At 43.4% G+C, this 27929-nt stretch overlaps 1 protein-coding gene across 3 annotated transcripts in view; it reads left to right on the top strand.

The window, feature by feature from the left end:
• Positions 1-24056: 24056 nt before the first annotated feature.
• Positions 24057-27929, top strand: part of PRMT8 (protein arginine methyltransferase 8) — a 90727-nt gene continuing 86854 nt past the window's right edge. Inside the window, exons 1-2 of one of the 3 annotated variants that reach the window (XM_063321940.1) lie at positions 24057-24150; positions 24751-25161. In XM_063321940.1, the coding sequence (XP_063178010.1) occupies positions 25087-25161 (75 nt within the window). In that variant the 5' untranslated portion in view covers positions 24057-24150; positions 24751-25086. Of the gene's footprint in view, positions 24151-24393; positions 25245-27929 lie in introns of those variants that run through there. The other 2 variants (XM_063321942.1, XM_063321941.1) reach the window with 2 other exon arrangements.

The raw sequence follows: 27929 nt of genomic DNA, 5'->3' as shown, positions 1-27929 counted from the left end.
GCCAGTCTTAGTTGCTCTTTGAGCACAGAGACTTCACCTCATTATCCAAATTCCATAGCTGAACATTTATTTAGTCTTCAGTTTAGGTGTATGAGTCTACTTTAAAATATATGGTTTGCTTACAGATCTCAGCCAGTGAAATGAAATCAACTCTGTTCAAGAAAAGTATTAATGCTTTTATTAACTTGAAAAAAAATTCTATCAACATTTCTACATCAGAAATGTAGTTCAAAAAGAAACTACCCTAAGACCATCTGACGGGCCATAATCTTATTCCTGTTGCACTTGCTTGGTCCCACTGAAGCAGCCATAGATGCTGACTTAGACCAGAGCTCTCTCCTGTACAGAGAACCTCCAGTAGGCTCAAGGTCTCTTGGGAAACAATGACATTTAATACGATTTGGTACAATGTCGTAGTATCTAGCCTGTGATCAAGGGCCTAAGGGAGCTTTCAGGAGCTGTAAATAGTCTGAAGGGCTACAGAAAGTCTCTTGAATTATACAAGGGAACTGAAGAAAAGACATGTTCTCAAGCATTCTGTGTTTTCTCCAAACACCACAAAACTGTGGACAATATGAAGACATGGGAGTATGCTTAGAGATGTCTTCTCTTGCATGGAAATTTGGACGTTTGTTTAAATTTTGGAAAATAAATGTAATTATGTGGAAAAAAGAAATGACATTTTTCCATGGAGCTCTTGGTTATGCAAAATATCACAGGTGGAGCAAGAATAATATAAATAATTAGCAGAAATGCATTGATAGAATGAACTTCATCATTTCAGTATTACTCACAGCAGCAGGAACACTCAGGATGCAAATTCTGGGTAGTTTAAAACACTTTCTCATCCCTCCCCGGTGCTACTCCCACACCTTTCCCTGGTGATGTTCATACGGCAATTCCTTTCAAGGAGCTGATTTTACCAGGAACCTATGTCCTTCATTCTGAAATAAGTCAGTCCTCTGGTGATAGAATAACCTATCAAAAGTGAGAAAGTCAGTGTCTAAGTGACCATGTACAGAAACCTACTGGCATATTCAGAATAATTTTGGAATCTTTACTGATATTACTGTTACAGGTGTTAACAAAACCTCCACCATAAACACAGGATTGAAACTATGGGTTTAGTCACATTTTCCTTAGTACTATGGACAAAATTTCTGTACCTTGCCTTTTGGACCTACACTCCAGTAGCCCCAACATTGTGCTAGTACAGCTCTTTTTTCAGCTATACAGTGAATTAGTTTAGTAAATGAAATGCAATAAAAATAAACCCTCCAAAAGCACACCACCACACCTCCTGGAAAAGAAAAAAAAAAAAAAAAAAGAAAAGAAAAGAAAAAGAAAAAAAAGAAAATAAAAAGAAAAAAAAATAAAAACATTTGTTTTGTTATTCTAATCAGTGTCCTGATCTAGATCAACCTGCATCCACACATTCAAGTGGGCTAGCAAACAAAAAAGGTAACAATGGACAACTGGCCTTGCCATTGAGAAAATTGTCTCGTTAAGCTGTATCTTGAGCTTGCAAAATCATTTCATACACTGGTTCACATAAATGCCCATTAGAAGACAATAATTTCTATAACTACGAGCTTCAGCAAATTTCTGGTTCTGTGATCTAGGGATTAAAACCCCTGTTCCTCTTGAGCCACTGTTCCACTCCTGCATGCACAGTCAAATTTGTCCTTGTGATGTTGAAGTAGGAGTCTCAATGGAAATAACTGCACGTCTTTCTGGAAAACAGACCTTGCCCACAAAGCCAGTACAGAGCTACTCCAAAAAGTTTGCAGATTTTGAAAAAAATAACCCAAAAAAAACCAACTTGCCACTTTCTCCAGATCACAGTGCATGGGATTTTGTTGAACTTTAGATCAGGGCAGGCTAAAGCATTCATTGATTGAATTAATGCAATAATTGGATCCACATGAAGGAGTTTTGGTATTTGTTGCTGTTCTGAAAGAGTGGTTACTGATGCAGAAAACACTACAATGTTACTGAGCAGTGGTTATTTCTGTTTCCTCTTACCTTGCTTACAAGTGCAGCAGCTGACCATCCGTGTTCTGGAAGAGTAGGCTGTTAAAAGTGGTTCTGGCCACATGAGCTTGGTCACTGATGTCTCTGGAGGCACTCCAGAGTTAGGCATTCCAGAAGGTAGATTTCTCCCCTTCAGGCTGAGGTGAATGAGCAACTTCTGGATTTTTAACCTTATGATTGGTGGACTGCTCTGAGGTGCTATACATTGATTAGTGTAGCGAGTTGCCAGGCAAATATCCTTTAATAGCTAAGTTCTGTTATTTCTGCCAATTACATGTATTTTCGTAACGCCTGCCTAATTGCACTTTAACTAATAAATGTTACATCCCTAACAACTCCATAGCAGTATATCAAAGGTCAAACTCAGGGCCTCCAATACCAATATAATTAGTCTAGTCATGTCAGCTCAGTAAGTATTTACATCTCAGCAAGGAAGTTTGCCTCTGAGCAACACAAATTTCCCCTTCTGTCAATGAACATTCTAATGGAGGTAAGGTACATGAGAATGGGTGTTACGGACACTCATAAGACAGTTGCTTTTTAAAAAATACTGATTCATTGGGATTTTTTGCATAATATCCACATAGGAAATCAAATCTCTCTAACAGGTTGGTCAGCTGGTGTCTTTACAGTGACACTGTAAGGCTCTGTTGCAAGTATCTTTCCAAAGGCATCTTCATCTGAATCAGATGAGACTCACTGAACTGCTGCTCTCTGAATTCTTATAAAGCTGGCATACAGTCTTTTGTGTGTAAACCTAGTCTAGATGTCTTAAGCGTTATGTGTGACCATTTCTGTATCTGTAAGAACAGTTCTTATGACTAGTTACAAATATCTTATCTATGTACAGTTTGATCAGTTCTGCAGCAGCAACTAACTGGGGGCATCTCTGAGACAATACCATACTAATAGTGCCTGCCAATTGGCTTATACACAGCAGGAACTGCCTGGGAGAATTTCCAGGACTGTCTGAAATTCCCACTTGAAGAGCTTCTGCAATGGTTTGTCAAATACTTTGTTGTGAAGGCAACTTCAGTTCGGTCAACCACCTCATATCATGTCAATCCATTGTCTCAAATTAGTTGTCTCAGCCAGCAGAAACTACCTGTAGACTTCCTGTCATGGTTTAGCCTCGAACGGCAAAAAAGAACCACGCGGCCGCTTCTCAACCCCCCCACAGCTGTGAGGGAAGAACAGGCAGAAAAAGGCAAAACTTGTGGGTTGAGACAAAGGCAGTTTAACAGAACAGCAAAGGGAACAAGAAAACACCAACAACAACACGGATAGAGGAATGTACAAACACGATTACGGAACCACCGCTCACCCACCGGACCTGGGACCCCCAGCCTGCTCCAAGCCTCGACTTCCTGCCCCCTCTCCTGGCAGCTGCCGGCTCCAGACTGGGCATGGCTCACATGGCATGGGATACCTGTGTCCCTGCCGGAGTCTGGGGAGAATTAACTCTATCCCCGCCGAAACTAGCACAGTTCCTCAATCACCTAGAGAATTAATGACTGTGCTGAACATGCTCATTGGCACCGCCAAGATACACAGCTACACTGTGTCTGTAATTTGTTGCAAATGAATATATCTGTATATTATATATCAGTTAAGGAATTAGTGATTGCTGGAATGACAGTGCTTAGAAAACTGAGAAATCAGGCCAGCTGTAAACTGTAAAACTAATATTTTTTCTAAATTAATTCATCAGCAACACAATTCTTGGTAACAGTACTTATACTATACTAATGGTACGGAATAAGGGGTAGAATGTCCTGGTTTGAGGTGAAATAGAACCAATTTTCTGTTTTGTAATTTTGCTTTTTAGCTGGGCCTCTTCTAACTGACTAAACTCTGAAATTAACAGCATATTGTTCAGAAACTGTTCACTCTCAGAGTGATAAGACCTGATTATACCAAGGAATGGTACGCAGAGAGGCTCTTACTTATACTTATTGCTATAACAACCAAGGCCGGTTAACTTCATTATTTACTCCATTAGAGGGTCGGAAGCGGAAAAGCATAGGGGGTCACACATGCAGGGAGGAGCGGACAGGACATGTGACCCAAAACTGACCAACAGGGTATTCCATCCCATATGCATCACGCTCAGTATAAAAGCTAAGGGATCAAAAGCTCAACTCTCTTTCTTCAATGGCTGATGTCGGAGGAGGACCCTGTCTGTTCCTCTGCCTTTGATCCCGATCTGTCATTCTGGTTGGCCAATCCAGACAAAATGATGACAACTAATCATCACTACATATACAGAACTGTTAGTCTTCATCCTGGTTTGAGCAACAGAGGGCTAATTTTTATTCTAACGCTTGGGAAAACTGCACTTTTACAAGACTCTAGTGGCTGAATTCATGAAAATATTTACTTTATAGCCAGCTATGCCAGGTGCTGGGATGAGGAGGAGTGAGACCCAGGCACTTGACACAAGCTGGTCAACAGGATTATTTCATGCCATGAATGTCACATTCAATATAAAATAGAAAGTTTGCTGCATAGTGCTCTCTCTTCCTTGATGGTGGTGGTCCTGATAACTTCTTGCCCTGCTGCCGGACCCCTGAAGCCTTACCTTCCTCCTGAAGCCATAGCACTCATGTGTCTGCATATTCTGCAAACCAAATATGCTTCATTGTCAAATACAATCTTAAAATTTGAAGTACCAAAGAGCAAAGAGTTCTCAAACTGTGCTTTGCAAAAGGAAGAAAGCAGAAGAGATCAAGGGCATGGTCAAGTAGAGTATTGTCAAATAGACTAGCCTAATCTTGGTTACTCCCTAGGGCTGAATGTATTTTATATATTTTTAGATTAGACATTTCAAAATTATTTTGCCTCTCTGAGTGATACTCTGCTATATCTAAAAGCTGTTTTATCTTCAGCACAACTATAGTTGTAAGTGTAAGACAAAAATTCTCACATCTGAAAACACTCTAAAAGGAAAGCAATCATGAATGGTTCTTGTGGCAAGATTTATTGAAGTTTAAGTTTTAATTGTGATATAGGATAGAAATTCAAGTTTGTCCTATAGTTTGTGACCATTGCAGAAGCCTGTGAAAACTGTAAAATATAAATTACTAATCAGGATATTCCAACATGGCTTGTCACTGTGCTCTGAAGCCTGGTCATCCTGAGCCATCTGTTCCATGTATACTCACAGCTAATTAAAAATATGGTTGCTAAAGACCGTTATGGTTTGAGAAACCCACAACAATTTATTGTCGTTTACACAACTATTCTATCACCTGATGACCCCTCCCCACTCAGGAAGGGGAATTGGGGAAAACCAAGGAAACATGAGGGCTGAAATATAAATAGATTAAATAGGATACTAACTAATTAACATTAATAATACTAAAGAACCAGTATTGTTCCCGATACCAATATAAAAGGATTCTATTCAGCCAATTATATGAGTAGAAAGCTGTGCACACCCAGCAGGTATGGAAGGTATGGGTTTTTACAATGATATTACAAATATCATTGTAATATCTGATGATGTCCTATTACAGTACCTGAAATGATAATCCAGGCGGTCTCTCCCATCCTTGTGTCATGTCGAATAAGTGCTTTAAATAATGCTTTGCCCTTAGTGAGACTTTTGTATTGTGTCTAAACAAGTACAACACAAAACATGTACTGCCATCAACTAATTCTCCACACCCCAAAATGCAGGATAATATTATAGGTTAATATTAACTTAGATATTAATATTATAGAATGCAAAACTGGAAGACAGATAAAATCATCTATTAAATTGGGGCAGAGGCAAGATGAAAATCTAATGTTTCTAACTATGTGTGTATTTCACCCATAGGTGTTAAAAACTTAAATAAGCTTTCCCATTAAAATTGTTTTTCAAGGTTTATCTTCTGTTTGACCATAATTTGCAGGGACCATTATAGGATTCATGGTGGTTTAAGGTTGTTGTGTTTTTTTTTTATTTATCCTGACAGCAAAAGACACAGAACAGTGTACTGTTTTTGAGACCAGTATGTCTCAAATTCTTCCTGAGCTTATACTCATACAGAATGAACGTGACCTTTCATATGCCATTTTAAAAAACGTCCCTTAAATTTACTTGCAACATGAATCCTCTGTGTTTTAGATTGCTGTAGGTTTCCTTTCTCCTCCTCACCAAGCTGGTAGTTCTTTGGAAATTGGTACATACATGGATTTACTACTTATAAATCATCATTCGTATTTATTTCCAGAATGTACCAAGCGCAAGGGACAGAATGTGCCACTTCGTTAGATTTTTTGTCATTAAGAGATTACATATTTTGTCAAACCTCTTGCAGATGCCAAGACTGCAGTAAAGATAAGAACATTTTCAATGGAGTTGCAGTGGTTTCCTCTTCTTGTTAAACCCATCCATTTTCTATTCTTGTTTCCACACTGAGTAGGTAGTGTTCCTAATGAAAAAGAATGTATCACACAAGTTAGCTTAGTAGCAAAAAGAGTTCTAATTCTGCATCACTTTTTTTCTAAATCCTCCATTTTTAATTACGTACTGTTTTGATCTAGCAGCTTGAATTTTGTTTCAAGTTTTTTCCAGCATGCCAGTTCTTAGGTTTATGGATAGGAAGATCCTGTCAGCTACTGAAATAGTCCTGAAAACTGGCTCTGGCCCAGCCCTCCTGGAATTTGTTGTATGTTGCATCTAATTCACTTGAGGTCTATGGCACAAGTGTAATGGAAGAATCAGGGAAATAATGCTTTGCTCTCATCTACTTAGTGGCAAACTACCAAAGCAGAATCAGAAAGGCAATACCTAGAAAAATGGGGTTCCGAGCTTGACAGGCACCTGTAGGCCATGTGTGTAACAAAAAGAGATAGTATCAAAAGTTCTTTGCTTAAGGAAGCTTGGCCTTGCCTTTAGTAGGACTAGCTATTTTCTTGCTCCCCTTCCCTCTCCCTTCTCAGAAGCAAGTTTCACTGTCATCAAACTGTAAACAACCCTGCTGTACTAACTGACTTCTCTACTGACTTCTCTAACTTCAACGAATGACAGCCAATACATTTCCAGAGGGTTTTTATTATGTCAAGCAGGTTTATGAACACTACAAGCAAAACCATTATGCACTGCTCATAAAATGTTTTTTTTTCCCTGAAAGAAAATACAAGTATACCACATATAAAGTTCATGTTCTTCTCAATTTTGTTTCTTTTGCTTCTACCATCTTCTATTTCATTTAGTTTGGAGAAAGAGAGAAGATGGGCACCATTAACACCCAGGACATGCAATATACCTGTGTTATGCAGAGTTTAGTGTAAATAAGACAATTTTCTCTCTGGCAGGGACCACAAATGAAATAGCAGAATCTCTAGATTCTGCCAAAGTCCAGAACCACATCAATTGCCAAAGTCCACAACCAGATCAATAACCCAGGAGGCTGAGCTCTGTTTTCAACCAGAAGAATCATCTTAGGCACCTCACAGTGCTGACTCTACAATATAACCTGGCCAAAGCATGATTGTATTCAATTTATTGGGGACCATCATCAGGCAACACTGTAAAGAAGTATGACTTCATTTTTGCTAAGTTCTACACTGGTTCTGCAAAATAAGCTACATTGCTCTCACCTCATTAAATACATGCAGTACTGATCAAACTTTCTTAGTTTTTATGTTTATGAGACATATAGCAGCATGACTGTCCTGGTTTCAGCTGGAAAGAGTTAATTTTCTTTCTAGTGATTGCTGTGAAAGGAATGTCAATAATGCATATTGTTTTAGTTGTTGCTAAGTAAAGCTGAGACTGAGCATAGACAGAACAATGGAATAGTCTGTACCATAGATGTCATGTTTACTATATAAATGGGGGTTAGCATGGCTGGGGGAAGAATCTGAAACCACTGCTCGGTTAGGTGCCAATTCACCAATTTACCAGGAGGTGAGAGTGACTTGTGTCTTGTATATTCTATTATTATTATTATTATTATTATTAATGTTGTTGTTGCTGCTGCTGCTGCTGCTTTTGCTATTTTCGTTTTCTGATATTGTTCTATTGAACTGTCTTTATCTCAGCCCACGAGGTTCCCTTCCCTCCCCTCCCCTCCCCTCCCCTCCCCTCCCCTCCCCTCCCTTCCCTTCCCCTCCCCCATCTTTTCTCCCTCTTCTCCTTCTGAAGGGAAGGGGGAGAACTGTGCAAGTGGCTGTGTGGTCTTAGCTGCCAGCTGCGGTTAAACCATGTCAAGGACTTGCTGTATAAGACAGTTATGGAAGAGAAATCAAGAAGACAGACAGCTATTTGCCAGACCTGACACAGCCATGGAGCGATTTTCATAGATCTTTCAGTTAAAATGCTTTACAAGTGTGCTCCCAAAGCTGTATGCATATCACTGAAGAAGGCAAATAAATACCTCCAGCATTTTCCAATCTGGAAAGAAATCCATAGTCTATCCCTCAACAAAGGTGAGAGGAAAGGAAAGAAAAGAAAAAAAAAAATAAAGGAAGTTTGAGAATGGGTGAAAAACAGAAAGTGACAGAAACCAAGACAACAGAGTGCCTGCCATTGGGCAAAGAAAGGAGCTGAGTAACCTCTCTCACTTGTTGCAACTTCATCTGTGGTCTAGTTAAATTCCTTTAACCCTATGTGACACAGCAATTAAAAAGTTTAAGCACAGACTGCAGCCTAAGAAGAAACAACTAAGATTTGATACTTACAAAGCAACAAAACATCTTGTTTGAATGAATAGCGATATTTTTACTTATCTGGTCTTCACCTCAGACTTGCTAAGTATGTTATAATCTAGCAGGAGAGAAAAGCAAGGCAGATGAAAGAGAAATGGATCTTTCATTTAAATATAGAAATTCCATTTCAGATTCCAGCAAACAATATAAGGCAGAAGGCAGGTTTCTTCTCAGAAAGGAAAGTTTCTTAAAAGCTATCACACTAGAGCAGAAAGTGACAAGATAGAATGGAAGCTGGTGATGTGCATTTCATTTCAGTAAATAATCAGGTTCATGATTCTGAGAGTGTTACTTAATTTTCCTTCTGATAAACTGTGTGCCCAGATACAATGTTCTCTACCCATTGATAGTTTATGGGGGTTGGCATTATAAGGACGTTTAGCTCTTCAAACAAAATTACATGCCATCTCTCCTCTGAGCACTCAAGAACAGAATGCAAGCAACAGTATTCTCTCAGCATATATTTTCTGTGAAAACATTGGCTGCACTTACCAAATCAGCTTGGTATAAGAGTGTAGATATATAATCTTTTTTCAAGGCTTCAGGAGTAATATGGAAAGCAAGAAGACAGACAGCTATTTGCCAGACCTGACAGAGCCATCTAATTGATTTTCATGGATCTTCCCAAAGCACACAGAATCACAGAATCACTGAAGCTGGAAAAGACCTCTGGAAATCATCTAGTCCAACCCCCAACTCAAAGTACTGTCAGCTACAGAAAGTTGCTTGTGGCCATTTATAGCCATGTTTTGAATATGTCTGTCCTGGTTCCAGCGGGTATAGTGTTAATTCTCCCCAGGCTCTGGCAGGTACACAAGTATTCCATCCTGTGTGAGCCATACCCAGTCTGTAGCTGACAGGGCAGGGGGCAGGAAGTCCCTTTGGGGACGGGCTGGGGGTCCTGGGTCTGATCGGTGAGCTGTGGTACAGTAATCGTGTTTGTATATTCCTCTATCTGTGTTATTGCTCTTGTTTTCTTGTTCCCTTTGCTGTTCTGTCTCAACCCACAAGTTTTGCCTTTTTCTTCCCATTCTTCTCCGTGGCGGGGCGAGTTCGAGACAACAGCATATGGTTCTTTGTTGCCAAACCATGACAGTCCTTTTTGACACAGGGGGTGACACTTTCCCCACCTCTTTTGCCTCCCTTTTCTCCTTCAGGCCAGGAATGACAGATTTTGAGAATTTTGAATATCCGTGGGGTGCTCAAACCAGCATGTTCCGTCTCCTGAATGTGTTCCAGGTCTTGTTTAGGATTGGTTTGGTGAAGAAGAGGTCAAGGGGTAACCAGTAGTGGCTTTAAGGATTGTAACTAGGATGAGCCAAACTCCTCTTTGTACAGTCAGATAATACAAAAAAAGGAAAACAGCCCTTTTAATATTAGCAAAATATTAAAATTAGCAAAAGTTAGCAAATTAGTAAAACATTCAATATTAGCAAAAGAAATGTCTCGTCATATAAAAAACCCTAACCTTTCCTTGTGCTTTATACATCAAGGAAAGCCTTTTTTTTTTCAGTTGCATATCTGTGCCTGAGTGAAATATCGGATCTGCTAAAGATAAAGCTAAGGACATACATTAACAGAACACCTTTTTCCTCTGATAAAAACTTTCTCCCCAAAATAATCTTTTGGGGACGAAGACGGAATAAAGTTGCAGCTGTGATGATTCCAATTGAAATAGGTAAGAATTACTTCAAACATTGACAATCTGGCATCCTTTCAAGTAGGAGACCATAGCAGTGCTCCAGTTGATCAATGGACAGGAAGTATAAGGATAAATAAGGAGAGGAAGAGAAAATAAGAATACAGAAGGAGGTCAGGTGGAGGACTGTCAGAGAAGGTGAAAAAGCATGTAGCAAAGTTCTGCATAGGGAAGCACAGGGTAGCCATGGTAGGCAAAGAAAAGCAGTGATGAAAAGTCTGAAGACAGGAGAAGGTAAAATAGAATAGCACTTTGTGTCACAGATAATATTCATGTGGCCTGGATCAATGTTGAACTGTTACATTTATTACACGGTGTCCTGGTTCCACCACGGATAGGGTTAATTCTCCCCAGGCACCAGCATGGACACATGTATTCCACCCCATGTGAGCCATGCCCACTCTGAGATGCCGGGGGAGGGGGCAGGAAGTTGCCACGGGGGAGCGGGCTGGGGCATCCCGGGTCCGGTCATGAGCGGTGGTTCCGTAATCGTGTTTGTACATTCCTCTGTCCGTGTTGTTGTTGTTGTTTTCTTGTTCCCTTTGCTGTTCTGTTAAACTGCCTTTGTCTCAACCCATGAGTTTTGCCTTTTTCTTCCCATTCTTCCCTGTGGGAGGGGAAGCTTGAGAGAGTGGCACGTGGTTCTTTGTTGCCGTCTGAGGCCAAACCACGACACACTGGAATTTTCTGTCATATAAAACAAAGTCCTTTCATTGGGTCTTCCAAACCCTCCTGCCATCTATTTCTGCAGGTTTGGCCATCTCTTCCCCAATCACTTAGTCACAGGTCAGAAAGAGGATTAAACCAGGAAATGTCACCTTTCTTAATACCTTGCATCTTGATGAAAGGAAGAAAACAGGTCATAATCAACCTGGAAAAGACACTCTCGCTTTGCTTTGACCTCAGACTTTAGCAGAAAGACTGGGCAAGAAAGAAATGTGCCTTTCTTCCTTATTGTTTGTTTAGAAAAGTGGGGAAGGACTTTCCACAGAGACTGGAAGGAACCATTGGGCTATAAACCCACTTCCTAGTGAAATGAGAAAATACTGTAGCAAAAATCTATTGCTGCTCCAAAATCCCTACCAATTTTTTTTTTCTTATCTGATCAAAGCAAGACATGGGGCAGGATCCTTTCGAAGTATCATTTTGCATTGTTCTTTCAAGTTAATAGCACTATATGAATTCATAACAGCTGTGATATTTGCCCTCTAAACGAAAAACTGTGATAACTGATGAGCCAAGGCTAACTAGTTCTCATAATATTTTTAGGTTTTTTTTTCTTTTCTTCTGCAATCTTGAGAAATTTACTGGTTTTGAGTGATGTTCAGTCTTTACCTGCTGTTGAAGGTGATATAGTTGGTCAGAAGGTCACAGTGATTTCCTTTGCCTCAAAACATACATTATGTTTGGCATTTTCTCCAATCTCTTCATGCATCTTCTATCCCGACTATGTCTCTCAAAAATGACAGTAGGTCAAATATTTCTCTTATTTCCTGCAGTTCTCAAATGTTCATTCTGAAGATTCTGAAGTGAATTCTAATTGACACCGCGGATTTAAATATTTTATTTATGCTGTTCCTTCCTGGTCCTTTAGCTTTCCTCATTAACTTCTTTTTCCCATGTATCATCATCTTCTTGTCCTTCTTCATGAACACTAACACATTCCAGCTTTCTCCTGGGAATCACTGCAGTTTTCAACCATTGATGCTAGGTTTGAGTGCGGAAGGGTCTATCAGAAGATAACTGATCTCAGATGCCCACTGCCACAAGCCAAGAATATAATAGAATAATAGAATGATTATAATTGGAAGGGACCTTAAAGATCATCTAGTGCTAACCCCCTGCCATGGGCAGGGACACCTTCCTTTAGAAGGTTTAGAAGTTGCTCAAGGCCGCATCCAACCTGGCCTTGAACACTTCTAGGGATGGGGCATCCACAGCTTCTCTGGGCAACCTGTACCAGTGTCTCACCACCCTCACAGTAAAGAATTTCTTCCTAATATCTAATCTAAATCTCACCTCTTTCAGTTTGAAACTGTTACCCCTCATCCTATCGCTACAGTCCCTGACAAAGAGTCCCTCCCTATCTTTCCTGTAGGCCCCATTTAGGTACTGGAAGGCTGCTATAAGGTCTCCCTGTAGCCTTTTCTTCTCCAGGCTCAACAACCCCAACTCTCTCAGCCTGTCTTCAGAGGAGAGGTGCTCTAGCCCTCTGATCATCTTTGTGGCCCTTTTCTGCACTCGCTCCAGCATATCCATGTCCTTATAGGGAAGCTTAGGAAGAGTGGGCTTGATGAATGGACAGTAAGGTGGATAGATAACTGGTTGAAAGACAGAGCTCAGAGGGTAGTGATTAGGGGCACAGAATCTAGTTGGAGGTCAGGGACGAGTGGTGTTCCCCAGGGGTCAGTACTGGGTCCAGTCCTCTTCAATATATTCATCAGTGACCTGGATGAGGGGATAGAGTGCACCCTCAGCAAGTTCGCCGATGACACAAAGCTGCGGCGGGTGGCTGACACACCAGAAGGCTGTGACGCCATACAGAGAGACCTGGCCAGGCTAGAGAGTTGGGCAAAGAGGAACCTTATGAAATTCAACAAGGGCAAGTGTAGGGTGCTGCACCTGGGGAGGAATAACCCCATGCACCAGTACAGGTTGGGGGCTGACCTGCTGGAGAGCAGCTCATCTGAAAGAGACCTGGAAGTCCTCGTGGACAACAGCATGACCATGAGCCAGCAATGTGCCCTTGTGGCCAAGAAGGCCAATGGCATCCTGGGGTGCATCAAGAACAGTGTGTCAAGCAGGTCGAGGGAGGTCATCCTCCCCCTCTACTCTGCCTTGGTGAGGCCGCACCTGGAGTACTATGTCCAGTTCTGGGCTCCCCAGTTCAAGAAGGACAGGGAACTACCGGAGACGGTGCAGCGGAGAGCTACCAAGATGATGAGGGGACTGGAGCACCTCTCTTATGAAGAAAGGCTGAGGGATTTGGGTCTCTTCAGTCTGGAAAAAAGACGGCTGAGGGGGGACCTTATCAACACCTATAAATACTTAAAGGGCGAGCGTCAGGAGGATGGGGCCAGGCTCTTTTCAGTGGTGCCCAGGGACAGGACAAGAGGTAATGGGCACAAACTTGAGCATAGGAAGTTCCACCTAAACATGAGGAGGAACTTCTTTCCTGTGAGGGTGGCAGAGCACTGGCACAGGCTGCCCAGAGAGGTGGTGGAGTCTCCTTCTCTGGAGACATTCAGAACCCGCCTGGACGCATTCCTGTGCAACCTGCTCTAGGTGACCCTGCTCTGGCAGGGGGGTTGGACTAGATGATCTCCAGAGATCCCTTCCAACCCTATGATTCTATGATTCTTATGGACATGGCTCCGGATCTGGACACAGTAGTCCAGGTGGGGTCTCATGAGAACTGATTAGAGGGGGAGAATCACCTCCCTCGAACTGCTGGCCATGCTTCTTTTGATGCAGACCAGGATGTGGTTGGCTTTCTGGGCTGTGAGCACACATTGCCGGCTCATGTTGAGCTTCTCATCAACCGACACTCCCAAGTCTTTCTTCTCAGGGCTGTTCTCAATCCATTCTCCACCCAGACTGTATTTGAGCTTGGGATTGCCCCAACCCATGTGCGTGACCCTGCACTTGGCCTTGTTGAATTTCATGAGGTTTGCACAGGCCCTCTGGATGCCATCCCTTCCCTCCAACATGTTGACCACACCGCACAGCTTGATGCCATTGGCAGACTTGCTGAGGGTACACTCAGTCCCACTGTCCATGTCACTGACAAAGATGTTAAACAGCACCAGTCCCAGTTCCGGCCCCTGAGGAACACCAGTTGCCACTGGTTGCCACTTGGACATCGAGCCCTTGACCGCAACCCTTTGAGTACAACCATCCAGCCAACTCTTTATCCACCAAGTGGTCCATCCATCAAATCCATGTCATTCCAATTTAGAGACAAGGATGTCGTGCAGGACAGTGTCAAGTGCTATGTACAAATCCAGGTAGATTATGTCAGTTGCTCCTCCCTTATCCACCAATGCTGTAACACCATCATAGATGGCCACCAAATTTGTCAGGCATGACTTGCCTTTAGTGAAGCCATGTTGGCTGTCACCAATCACCTCCTTGTTTTCCATTTGCCTTAGTGTGATTTGCAGGAGGATCTGCTCCATGATCTTGCCAGGCACAGAGGTGAGACTGACCAGTCTGTAGCTCCCTGGGTCTTCCTTTTTCCCCCTTTTTAAAAATGGGGGTTATGTTTCCCCTTTTCCAATCAGTAGAAACTTCACAGCACTGCCACAACTTCTCAATATGACAGATAGTGGCTTGTCAACTTCATCCGCCAGTTTCCTCAGGACCCACAGATGAATCTCACCAGGTCCCATGGACTTGTGCACCTTTGTGTTTCTTAGATGTCCTCAAGTCTGGCCTTCTCCTACAGCAGCGGTTCCTCATTCTCCCAGTCCCTGCCTTTACCTTCTGTGACTTGGGCAGAATGGCTAGAGCACTTGCTGGTGAAGACTGAGTCAAAAAAAGTCATTGAGTACCTCAGCCTTGTCCATGTCCTGGGTGACCAGGTCTCTCATTTTCTTACATAGAGGGCTCACATTTTCCCTAGTCTTCCTTTTATCACTGACATACCTATAGAAGCCTGCCTTATTGCCCTTGATGTCCCCGGCCAGATTGAACTCTATCTGGGCTTTAGCTTTCCTAACCTGATCCCTGGTACTGGTACCTGAGGACAATTCTACCTGTCCTCGCTTCCACCCTCTGTAGGCTTCCTTTTTCTGTTTGAGATTGTCCAGGAGCTCCTTCTTCAGCCATGCAGGCCTCCTGACGTTTTCGCCTGATGACTTCTTTCTTGGGATGCATCACTCCTGAGCTTGGAGGAGGTGAATCCTTCAATATTAACCAGCTTCCTTGGGCCCCTCTCCTCTCCAGTACTTTTTCCCATGTTACCCTGACAAGCAGGTCAATCAAGAGGCCAAAGTCTGCTCTCCTGAAGTCCAGGGTAGTGAGTTTGCTGTCCACCCTGCTTGGTGCCCTGAGGATCTTGAACTCCACCATTTCATGGTCACTACAGCCAAGGCTACCCTTGAGCTTCACATTCCCCACCAGCCCCTCCTTGTTGGTGAGAACAAGGTCCAGCATGGCACTTCTCCTCATTGGCTCTTCCACTATCTAGAGAATGAAGCTATCATTGACGCATTCCAGGAACCTCCTGGATCGCTTATGCCCTGCTGTGTTGTCCCTCCAACAGGTATCAGGGTGATTGAAGTCCCCCATGAGGACCAGAGTTTGTGAACATGAGGCTGCTCCTGTCTGTCTTTAGAGGGTCTCATTCTCTCAGTCTTTCTGGGCGGGTGGCAGACCCCCACTATAACACCACTTGTCCCTGCCCTCCCTTTAACCGTGACCCACAAATTCTCAGTCAGTTCCTCATCTGTCCCCAAGTTAAGCTCCATGCACTCCAGCCGGTGATTCATGTAGAGGGCAATACACTCTCCTCATCTCCCCTGCTTGTCCTTCATGAAGAGCCTGTATTCTTCTATTCCAACAATATTCGTTGGTATTCCAACAATACCTTGCATCTTGATGAAAGGAAGAAGAGAGGTCATAATCAACATGGAAAAGACTTTCTCCCTTCGCTTTGATCTTATTGCTTAACTCACTTCTCTACACTTGGTTGACTTCACCTGTGTCCTTGTTCTGGCAGGGATAGGGTTAATTTTCCCCAGGATCTGGCAGGGGACACAGGTATTCCATCCCATGTGAGCCATGCCCAGTCTGTAGCCAGCAGCTGCCAGGGAAGGGGCAGGAAGTCCTGCTTGCAGCAAAGCATGTGGTTCTTTGTTGCCGTCTGAGGTTAAACTGCAATGATGTCTAAGGCAGAAGACTCCGAAACAAACCTTTTTGGGCAATCTCACATTAACGAAGGGGGTTTCCTTATGTTTTTATATCCTGTATTTCAATTTTTGCCCATTTCCTATTGTCCTTTTGCTGGGTACCACTGAGAAGAGTCTCTCTCCATCTTTTTTACCACCTCTCCCATCAAGTGCTGTAAGCTTATATTCATATGAGAAAGCCCTCCGGTTACTTAATAATTTTTGTGACCCTTCAGTGGACTCACTCCAGTATATCCATGGTTTTCTTACATTATCTGGGAAAATATTCTCATATTATTTCTTAGGCCCCTCATAACTTGAAGATGACTTTGCTATCAAACTTCAGAGGTATTTTGTTGTCTGTTCTGAGTGCGTGTGATTTGTAATGGTTCAAAAAGCTAGGTTCAAACTGAAAAAGCTGTCCAATGACTTATGCAGGTCAGCATCTAAAATACCATGATATTATGCCCATTTATCTCTGCCATTGGAGTAATCTCAATTTTCAGTAACCTGCTTAGTTCCTCTAATCCATAGAGGATTGGAGACCCACTTCAGTGGCCTTTATAGAAGTTGTTAGAGTAGGACTTCTAGCTGACCCAGTTACAACTTCTTAAGAGTTTAGCAATCACAATGAAAAAAAAAATGGAAGGAACATTTTGGTTAAATTTAGATTAAGTTTTCAGTTTTTGACTGCAAAATAGAGTTTCTGTTCGTAAATAAAATTAAGTCTACAACCTTATAAAAATATAAACATTCTGGTGATGAATTTGCAAGGGACAAGGTAGTTCTCTGCTGTTTCATTATCTGTAAGCATAGCTAAGGGTTCAGTTCATGACAAGGTTTCTATAAATTAACACTGAATTATCTGAGCCCCGGACATATATAGTCAGACTGCAGGAGGTGCCTCGACCTTTCTCCTGGGGCAGGGATAGGTGTCAGACCTGCCTGCAAAAGGTGTGCCCAGGTGGAGGATTGGAATGACATGGATTTGATGGATGGACCACTTGGTGGATAAAGAGTTGGCTGGATGGTTGTACTCAAAGGGTTGCGGTCAAGGGCTCGATGTCCAAGTGGCAACCAGTGGCAACTGGTGTTCCTCAGGGGTCGGAACTGGGACTGGTGCTGTTTAACATCTTTGTCAGTGACATGGACAGTGGGACTGAGTGTACCCTCAGCAAGTCTGCCAATGGCATCAAGCTGTGCGGTGTGGTCAACATGTTGGAGGGAAGGGATGGCATCCAGAGGGCCTGTGCAAACCTCATGAAATTCAACAAGGCCAAGTGCAGGGTCACGCACATGGGTTGGGGCAATCCCAAGCTCAAATACAGTCTGGGTGGAGAATGGATTGAGAACAGCCCTGAGAAGAAAGACTTGGGAGTGTCGGTTGATGAGAAGCTCAACATGAGCCGGCAATGTGTGCTCACAGCCCAGAAAGCCAACCACATCCTGGTCTGCATCAAAAGAAGCATGGCCAGCAGTTCGAGGGAGGTGATTCTCCCCCTCTAATCAGTTCTCATGAGACCCCACCTGGACTACTGTGTCCAGATCCGGAGCCATGTCCATAAGAATCATAGAATCATAGGGTTGGAAGGGATCTCTGGAGATCATCTAGTCCAACCCCCCTGCCAGAGCAGGGTCACCTAGAGCAGGTTGCACAGGAACGCGTCCAGGCGGGTTCTGAATGTCTCCAGAGAAGGAGACTCCACCACCTCTCTGGGCAGCCTGTGCCAGTGCTCTGCCACCCTCACAGGAAAGAAGTTCCTCCTCATGTTTAGGTGGAACTTCCTATGCTCAAGTTTGTGCCCATTACCTCTTGTCCTGTCCCTGGGCACCACTGAAAAGAGCCTGGCCCCATCCTCCTGACGCTCGCCCTTTAAGTATTTATAGGTGTTGATAAGGTCCCCCCTCAGCCGTCTTTTTTCCAGACTGAAGAGACCCAAATCCCTCAGCCTTTCTTCATAAGAGAGGTGCTCCAGTCCCCTCATCATCTTGGTAGCTCTCCGCTGCACCGTCTCCGGTAGTTCCCTGTCCTTCTTGAACTGGGGAGCCCAGAACTGGACATAATACTCCAGGTGCGGCCTCACCAAGGCAGAGTAGGGGGGGAGGATGACCTCCCTCGACCTGCTTGACACACTGTTCTTGATGCACCCCAGGATGCCATTGGCCTTCTTGGCCACAAGGGCACATTGCTGGCTCATGGTCATGCTGTTGTCCACGAGGACTTCCAGGTCTCTTTCAGATGAGCTGCTCTCCAGCAGGTCAGCCCCCAACCTGTACTGGTGCATGGGGTTATTCCTCCCCAGGTGCAGCACCCTACACTTGCCCTTATTGAATTTCATAAGGTTCCTCTTTGCCCAACTCTCTAGCCTGGCCAGGTCTCTCTGTATGGCGTCACAGCCTTCTGGTGTGTCAGCCACCCGCCGCAGCTTTGTGTCATCGGCGAACTTGCTGAGGGTGCACTCTATCCCCTCATCCAGGTCACTGATGAATATATTGAAGAGGACTGGACCCAGTACTGACCCCTGGGGAACACCACTCGTCCCTGACCTCCAACTAGATTCTGTGCCCCTAATCACTACCCTCTGAGCTCTGTCTTTCAACCAGTTATCTATCCACCTTACTGTCCATTCATCAAGCCCACTCTTCCTAAGCTTCCCTATAAGGACATGGATATGCTGGAGCGAGTGCAGAAAAGGGCCACAAAGATGATCAGAGGGCTAGAGCACCTCTCCTCTGAAGACAGGCTGAGAGAGTTGGGGTTGTTGAGCCTGGAGAAGAAAAGGCTACAGGGAGACCTTATAGCAGCCTTCCAGTACCTAAATGGGGCCTACAGGAAAGATAGGGAGGGACTCTTTGTCAGGGACCGTAGCGATAGGATGAGGGGTAACAGTTTCAAACTGAAAGAGGTGAGATTTAGATTAGATATTAGGAAGAAATTCTTTACTGTGAGGGTGGTGAGACACTGGTACAGGTTGCCCAGAGAAGCTGTGGATGCCCCATCCCTAGAAGTGTTCAAGGCCAGGTTGGATGCGGCCTTGAGCAACTTCTAAACCTTCTAAAGGAAGGTGTCCCTGCCCATGGCAGGGGGTTAGCACTAGATGATCTTTAAGGTCCCTTCCAATTATAATCATTCTATTATTCTATTATATTCTTGGCTTGTGGCAGTGAGCATCTGAGATCAGTTATCTTCTGATAGACCCTTCCGCACTCAAACCTAGCATCAATGGTTGAAAACTGCAGTGATTCCCAGGAGAAAGCTGGAATGTGTTAGTGTTCATGAAGAAGGACAAGAAGATGATGATACATGGGAAAAAGAAGTTAATGAGGAAAGCTAAAGGACCAGGAAGGAACAGCATAAATAAAATATTTAAATCCGCGGTGTCAATTAGAATTCACTTCAGAATCTTCAGAATGAACATTTGAGAACTGCAGGAAATAAGAGAAATATTTGACCTACTGTCATTTTTGAGAGACATAGTCGGGATAGAAGATGCATGAAGAGATTGGAGAAAATGCCAAACATAATGTATGTTTTGAGGCAAAGGAAATCACTGTGACCTTCTGACCAACTATATCACCTTCAACAGCAGGTAAAGACTGAACATCACTCAAAACCAGTAAATTTCTCAAGATTGCAGAAGAAAAGAAAAAAAACCTAAAAATATTATGAGAACTAGTTAGCCTTGGCTCATCAGTTATCACAGTTTTTCGTTTAGAGGGCAAATATCACAGCTGTTATGAATTCATATAGTGCTATTAACTTGAAAGAACAATGCAAAATGATACTTCGAAAGGATCCTGCCCCATGTCTTGCTTTGATCAGATAAGAAAAAAAAAATTGGTAGGGATTTTGGAGCAGCAATAGATTTTTGCTACAGTATTTTCTCATTTCACTAGGAAGTGGGTTTATAGCCCAATGGTTCCTTCCAGTCTCTGTGGAAAGTCCTTCCCCACTTTTCTAAACAAACAATAAGGAAGAAAGGCACATTTCTTTCTTGCCCAGTCTTTCTGCTAAAGTCTGAGGTCAAAGCAAAGCGAGAGTGTCTTTTCCAGGTTGATTATGACCTGTTTTCTTCCTTTCATCAAGATGCAAGGTATTAAGAAAGGTGACATTTCCTGGTTTAATCCTCTTTCTGACCTGTGACTAAGTGATTGGGGAAGAGATGGCCAAACCTGCAGAAATAGATGGCAGGAGGGTTTGGAAGACCCAATGAAAGGACTTTGTTTTATATGACAGAAAATTCCAGTGTGTCGTGGTTTGGCCTCAGACGGCAACAAAGAACCACGTGCCACTCTCTCAAGCTTCCCCTCCCACAGGGAAGAATGGGAAGAAAAAGGCAAAACTCATGGGTTGAGACAAAGGCAGTTTAACAGAACAGCAAAGGGAACAAGAAAACAACAACAACAACACGGACAGAGGAATGTACAAACACGATTACGGAACCACCGCTCATGACCGGACCCGGGATGCCCCAGCCCGCTCCCCCGTGGCAACTTCCTGCCCCCTCCCCCGGCATCTCAGAGTGGGCATGGCTCACATGGGGTGGAATACATGTGTCCATGCTGGTGCCTGGGGAGAATTAACCCTATCCCTGGTGGAACCAGGACACCGTGTAATAAATGTAACAGTTCAACATTGATCCAGGCCACATGAATATTATCTGTGACACAAAGTGCTATTCTATTTTACCTTCTCCTGTCTTCAGACTTTTCATCACTGCTTTTCTTTGCCTACCATGGCTACCCTGTGCTTCCCTATGCAGAACTTTGCTACATGCTTTCATGCTACCAGATGCTTTCCATCAAGACTGCTATGCAATTTCTCAGTCTGTACCAATGCACAGGATCATCTCACCTCAACTGCAGACATTTGGATTTCATTCAAGCTAATGACAAAGCTGGCAACAAGTCTGAATATTCTGAGGGCCAGCACAGTATTATTGCCACACTCAGCAGGCAGCCAAGCAGCCTCAACCACAGCTGCTATTATTGGAAATCTGAAGTAACAAAATCTTCCCTTTCCATTTTCTCTTCAGCACCACTCCACTCCATTTGTAACACTTTGTGACCTTCACATGTACTTATCCATTTTATATTTAAATTCAGAAGATACTTTTGACATCTCCTGACTTTGTTATAAATGCACTTTTACTACCATGACATTTTCTTCATGAGAGTACTCTTTTTCTTGAGATCTAACAAAACGAGATCAGAAATATGTTCCCAAGCTCAGTTGCAATAGTCAACTCTCACCTCTACATAATCACAGATGTCAGCAGGATCTGTATTCCGCTGTCTGAGGGCAGAATTTATCCTCTGAAGAGTATGAAAGCTCATATTCCTCAGGTTCAGTGTTCCTGTGAATTTCAGTATAAACAGGAACTTGCACTGAGGCCCGTATTCGAACTGAAGGACTGGCAAAGTATCTGTGTGTAAACACACCGCTTTCAGCCTCTTAACTGATATTGCTAAAGTATTCTTGCAAGGAATAACTTCTACCCATGACTGATTAAAAATAGTTCCTTTGGGATAAAACAGATCAGAGCAAACGGTGTGTGTTTTCGAAGCAGTTTCCTCAATCACATATAGAACATAAAAGGAGGAGTAAGCACACCAACCATCTGACAGATTTCCAAAGGAGTTCAGGACCAAGACATTCATCCTTATGCTGGAAACCACGATACTGGAAGGTTTTCCTGGTATCTGTAAAGCACCAGCAACACACTGAAGGATGAGCAGTCAGGTGTCATCTGTGTTGACAAATAGGTGGAAGAGGATAAAACAGGTGCCAGGGCAAGTCATGCAGTATCTGAAGAAGAAGAAGGATATATTAAATCTCTGACTGCCAGTTTTGCCAGTTGCTGAGTGCTTTTGAAAATCTGATGCCTCATTTAGCTGACTAAAGAGTGATTGAGATGTACCAGAAATACAGACCCAGCTGTCAGAGCAAACTGAAAAATATGTCCTGGAGTAGTTTTGAAAAATCTAATTCTTTTTCACTGCATAGAACACTGGTTTATTTTAAAAGATTTAATCAGGTTAAGTTTAGCTGTGTGTATCACCTGAAAATAGAGAAGACACACTAAAACTATGTAGGTTAGCCCAAATGTATGCTGACTAAAACTTCATGCACTCACTAATGACCAGATACAACATAGCAGAGAAAAAGATTCTGACAAAGTTTGCAGAGACATTAGATTTTTATTTGCAGATTATTTTTTTCCTTATCCGTCTACCTAGAAATTGAAGTACTTAATGAGAAAGAATTCCATAGCCCAAGACTGTGAGGGTAGCTTTGGAACACTCTAAAATAGCTTATATAGGCAATGTCTATAAGGGTTTTCATGTTTGAAGGGCTTTAAGAGCTTCTAGAGCTCTATTAATGTCCCAAAGAAAAGAGGGCATGGTCCGCTTCTACTTCTGTCATTATTTGAGTCTCCTGCCTAGAAGGTGTGAAATAAAACTATACTTTATAAACAAGGGAGGTGTGGATGATTATTGAAAAAAATAGTGGTGCGGAGCTAATGAAAGAACTTGAGGTGTTAGAATAAATGTTAGCTGAAAGGAATAGCAGGAAATCAGAGGCTTGTGAAAAATTGAATGATCAAATGGCTCTGCAAAGTATCTCACAGAATTCCAGTCTCAAGCTGTAAGGCACGTGTGTCTATAACATACTCTCATATTCTGAAACCTTTTCATATGGTACCATTGTGCCCTACATGGCACACAGTCATTGTCACTTGACATTTCAGCATACCACACATCTTCCACTTCCCTGTGTTGCTTACTTTTATGTGATTTATTAGAAATCCCTGAAATTTATTGCATATCTACTGATCCGTGTCTGAACAAGAATTTGTCAGTGTCATTCAAGTAAAACGGAGAAATTTGCTTAATTTAATTTTCTTGGCCTCACCTCCTGATCCCCATGGAGTAGGAGAATAATTTTGCTCTCTGCTCTTTAATTTGCATTCTCTATCTCCATTCCCTGACCCTCAGGAATATTTCAGCCTCCTGTGTGCCCAGGGACCTACTGTTGTTTTGGCAGTACTTCATGGTATGTCTGCATTCCAGAGGTCATCTGAGGATAAAGTCTAATTAAAACATATTAAAATAGACAGCAGGGGACAAAAATTCAAAACCCCAGATCTATCATAATCTGTTACGGATCTAGCATGTGAGCTGGCTATGTGCTTAAAATATGCATTGAAAGTAATCTTTCAAACGTCTTCTTCAGGTCTCCATTAGCACCCCCAGAGGAAACAATTTCAAACTGTTCAGAGAGCAGCAGTCCTGTTCTGGTCCTTGAAATCCTTCGAACACACACCCACACACCAGCATTATTTTCTCACCTCCTCCGTATAAAAACAAAACAGAAACGTGAGAACAGTGGGCTGGAGATGGAGCTGCGGAAAGTGAAGTTGGAAGGATTAATTATATAATACGCCCCCTCTCCCGCCCTTACCCACAGCAACACAAGTGAGGTAAACCTAATCCACCCAGCTGACAACTCAGAACTAGAAAGCGCACGGAGGAGTGAAAGCATGATAAACGTGTGGGGAAGGTGGCAATGCACTCCCACAGTGGAATACGTCATTAGGAAAATGCTAAAAAGAAGTTCAAGAACCTTTAGCCCTTTCCCTCCCTAGCAAGACCTTTCCCTCCGCCCCTTCCTCCCCCAGCTTTTTCAGCAGGAGCTGCAGCCGGATGGGGACTGTACTTCTACAGTTCATGGCTATCTGATGGAGTGTGGATCCTGCTGAAAAACTTCACCTAAAACAGAAGCTGGGAGCACACGCACGAGAAGATATATTAAGAAAGCAGGTTTGCTACTTAACTCGGAGGAAAGAAGCTGGAGCAGGCTTCTTCAGTTGCCCTCTAAGAACCTTGCCGAGAGTCCTTTCAAAGAAAAGCGTTGCTGATTCCAAAGAAGAGGAGGGATGGGGAAGAAAAGAAACTGTGCATGTTGTGTGAAAGGGAGACAACGTGTGTGTGTGTCCATGTGAATGCGTGCTTGTGTGTTAGAGGGTGTAGGCGAGGGGTGGGGGGAGCTTGGTAGAATGTGGGGTTTTTTCTACAAAAGACACGTGAATGTAATTCCCAGAAAAGGGCACCAAGCTCTGCCCAAGAGCAGAAGTGATAGGATAAGGGAAGGGAAGGGAGAGGGAGAAGGGATTACTATTTCAGAAGACATTCATAGAAAGAGGGTAGCAAATTCTGTGACCATCTTTAAAGGAAGTTTCCTGGGACCTCGAGAGAAAGAAAGAAGCCCAAAGAAGGAAAATAAAGGGCTATGATTTCCTTGTCCTGTTGCTTTGTCTCTGGCTCCCTCTGCCTCTGGAAGAGTAGCCACAGGACACAAAGATGCCCAGCTGGTCACTGCACGCCCAAGTTCAGCTTATTTGGTGCTTCTCTCCTGTTTAGCCCGACTGTTTTCTCAGAAGGGGAGGACTCACAGCCCGACAGCCTTTTAGTTTAACCTGAAGAGTGTGTGCTGCCTCTCTCTGCCCATCCCAAGAGCTCGCTGGAGGTGGAGAAGAGGGGAGAAAGAGGAGGACTTGAAAGTGCCCGAGGAGCTCCCGATGCTAAGAGCAGACAAACATTCCCGTGGACGACGCAGAAAGGACAAAGCTGACTGATTTATTGCCATTTTCCATATAATTTTTCTCCCTATTCTTTGGCGCACACCCGTGTTTAGAGATCTTTGAAAACACAAAACAAAACACCAGCCTCCAAGCCCCAACCCCCTGGCTAGCTCTTATGGGAATGAAACACTCCTCCCGCTGCCTGCTCCTGAGGAGGAAAATGGCGGAGAACGCTGCCGACAGCACCGAGGTAAGGATGCGAGGAAGAGCCCGGCGCCCGAGCTCCCCCAGCCCCGAGCACAGATCCCTTAGCAGAAGCAGCAGTAAGGGCAGGTAAACTTTCCAGGCTCCTTCGGCTAGCCCCTGTCTCCGTTGCTGCCATGATTTCCTGCATGCTCCCCCCCCTCGCCCCCGTTCCGCCTAGGCAGAGAACTTGGCACCCCGCTGAACCCTCCTGTCGCTCGGGCTGCTTCCCGGAAGCCGCCGCTTTACGGCTGGTTCCCCGAGAAGTTGGGTGGGCCGGGCGGGGGTGAGGCTCCGTGCGGGTTACGGGGAACTGGGAGGGAGATGAAGGTTGGTGCGGCGGCAAGGAAGGGGGACGGTTATTTGCGTGTTTGAGGAGGCTGAAAGGGACAGAGAAGGTCTCTTGCGACAGTACTTTGGCCAGCTCTGAGTGCTCTTCGCCAGGCAGAACGCCGCGGAGCCTTTGCTAGGATTGTTTGGGGGACTTCGGAGTATCCGTGTCTCTGCAGAATCCTGGATATTGGCATGCGGAGCCTCCCGAGGCGGTGGCGGAGGGCGGGAGGTGCATTCCCCCTTGCGCCCGGCTGGCCTGAGCAATGCCGAGAATAGCTTTGCATTGCCTTCGGGCCGAGAGGGTACCCTGCGAGCTCTCAGGTTTTCTGCAAGAAATTCCCCTCCCCCCCCCCACCCCTCCCCCGCCGCATTACCTTCGGTTTCCTCAGCCTTTCCCATCTCAGCAACATTGGGGCTGAGCAGCCCTTTTCTACTTGTCTAGGGCTGTCTTGACCCCACTGAGACTTCTCTAGGGATGTGTGTGAAGTCTCAGATCTGGAAAAGCATAAGGATGCAGGAGGCAATCCGAGCTTCTCTGTGAGCACGTGAGAAGGAGACAGGCTAAGGTGCAAGAGTATGCCGAACTCCCTGTTTCTATTAATAGACCGTGCCTTGCACTCTGACAGAACTCTTTAACGCATGGGTAAGCGACATGCAGCACAGACACGTACAGACCCTCGAGGACATTGAACCCCAACCAACTTCAACAGCTTTGCCCAGGCAGCACTGACCCTCCTCCCCAGTTGCCCTGCAGAGGAAATAAAGAACAAAAGCACTACTTCGTTGTGAGTGAGCACATGACTATCCCCCCCTTTATTTTTTAAACATCTCCTCCTTTAAGATAGTCTACCCACTAGGTGTCCTGCTCCGTCATGAATTCCACTTTTCTCTTCCTAATAGCGGGCGCTCTGCTTAATCTTCATAAGTATGCCTCCTTTGCCATGCCAGGTGAAGAGCAGAATTTTCTTAAATGAATGTAATGTAAGCACTAAATCAAAGAACATGTCTGCTGCTACTGTGTTACAACCCTATGGAGTACTGTTTGCAGAAGAGGCATCTATAAATAGCAAGAAGTCTGGCTGCACATCTGTAAACTGTCACAGTACTGACAGCACATATTGCATTAAAGGTCCCTGGATCCTGGGCAGCATTGCAAGGAGAAATGTACGAGCACAGCCAGTTCCTTTCAAAGCCATTTTTCAATGGATGTTCTCTTTAGACAGGGAAAATAGGGTAGAGGAACTCTTTAAATATTCCTTTTGTATTTTAGTTCACTATTAGTACATTTTTGTTGATTAACTGCCTTTGTCTTTCTGCTTGTGCAATGCTGCATACACTGCAATGTCATTTTATGGAGAAGACTTTCTTAACAAGGACAATTTCATTCCAATGCTGCATACAGGTTAGGAGAATATTAAAATGCCGTGCTTCCTCTCCTCAGAGTATCCATCAGTGACAGACTTGTGAAATGAGAGTGAAAATATTGCAGATTAGGCATATCCTGTTGTGCTTGTACTTTAAAAAAAATCAGAAGAGATACATCGTAACACCTGCCAAGATATTTTCTATTTTATTAATTTTCATACTTGTGATGTTAAGACACAGAAGTGTGCCAAGCAAAATATGCCAAGACCTTTGAAGATCTTTCACTTGTCAGTTTTTACATCTATATTTAGCGAAGTCATATGATCCCAGTTTGACCTTCAAATTTGTATTTCTCTAACTTTCTCCTGAAGTTAGCAAAGGTTCTGTGGCAGAAGGAATACAGGACAAAGCATCTCACTTTTGGACTTATCACTGTATGAGAGAAAATTAGGAATTGATATGAATTTGCTTCATTTGAAACCAATGGGGTATTAGTAATAAGCATGATTTGATACTTACTAAGTTTCTGAATGCCATGGTGATAGGCGTGATGTAAAAAATGTTTGCTATAATGAGAAATGAAGAGTTAAAACATTTAATAAATGGTCAAAATGTCCCACTTCCAAATCCCTCCAAAAACCTTCTCGTTCTTAATCAGATTGATTCAAGCCAATTACTCCTGTTACAACTTCATAGTAAAATTTTTATTATTTTTTTTAAATCTACAACAACTAAGAGCATTACTCGAACTTTTGGTCAAATATGGCAAGTATTCTGTTCCAGCAGTAAGGCAGTTTAAAAAAATACATTAAGACAAAGAACAGACACTGCATGAGACACTTTTTATTCCCTTAACTACCCTCTGATGAACATAGTGCTAGCTCATTAGCCTAAAGAACTTAAAGAAATGATTACAACAAATACAGACAAGGGAAAACCAAAGCTACAGTAAGACAATGCTCAGTGTTTCCTCAAACAAGAATACAAGAGAGAAGAAAAGCAATAGCTCACTAGCATTACTTTCCCGTCAAGGAGGACACCTTGTGTTACCAGGAAACTTAACAGAAGCATGCTCCC

The sequence above is a fragment of the Chroicocephalus ridibundus genome, unplaced genomic scaffold (genome assembly GCF_963924245.1).
Source record: "Chroicocephalus ridibundus unplaced genomic scaffold, bChrRid1.1 SCAFFOLD_37, whole genome shotgun sequence".
In the NCBI taxonomy this organism is placed as follows: domain Eukaryota; kingdom Metazoa; phylum Chordata; class Aves; order Charadriiformes; family Laridae; genus Chroicocephalus; species Chroicocephalus ridibundus.
Note: the sequence above shows the minus strand (reverse complement) of the source record. Positions and strands in the feature narration are given on the sequence as shown.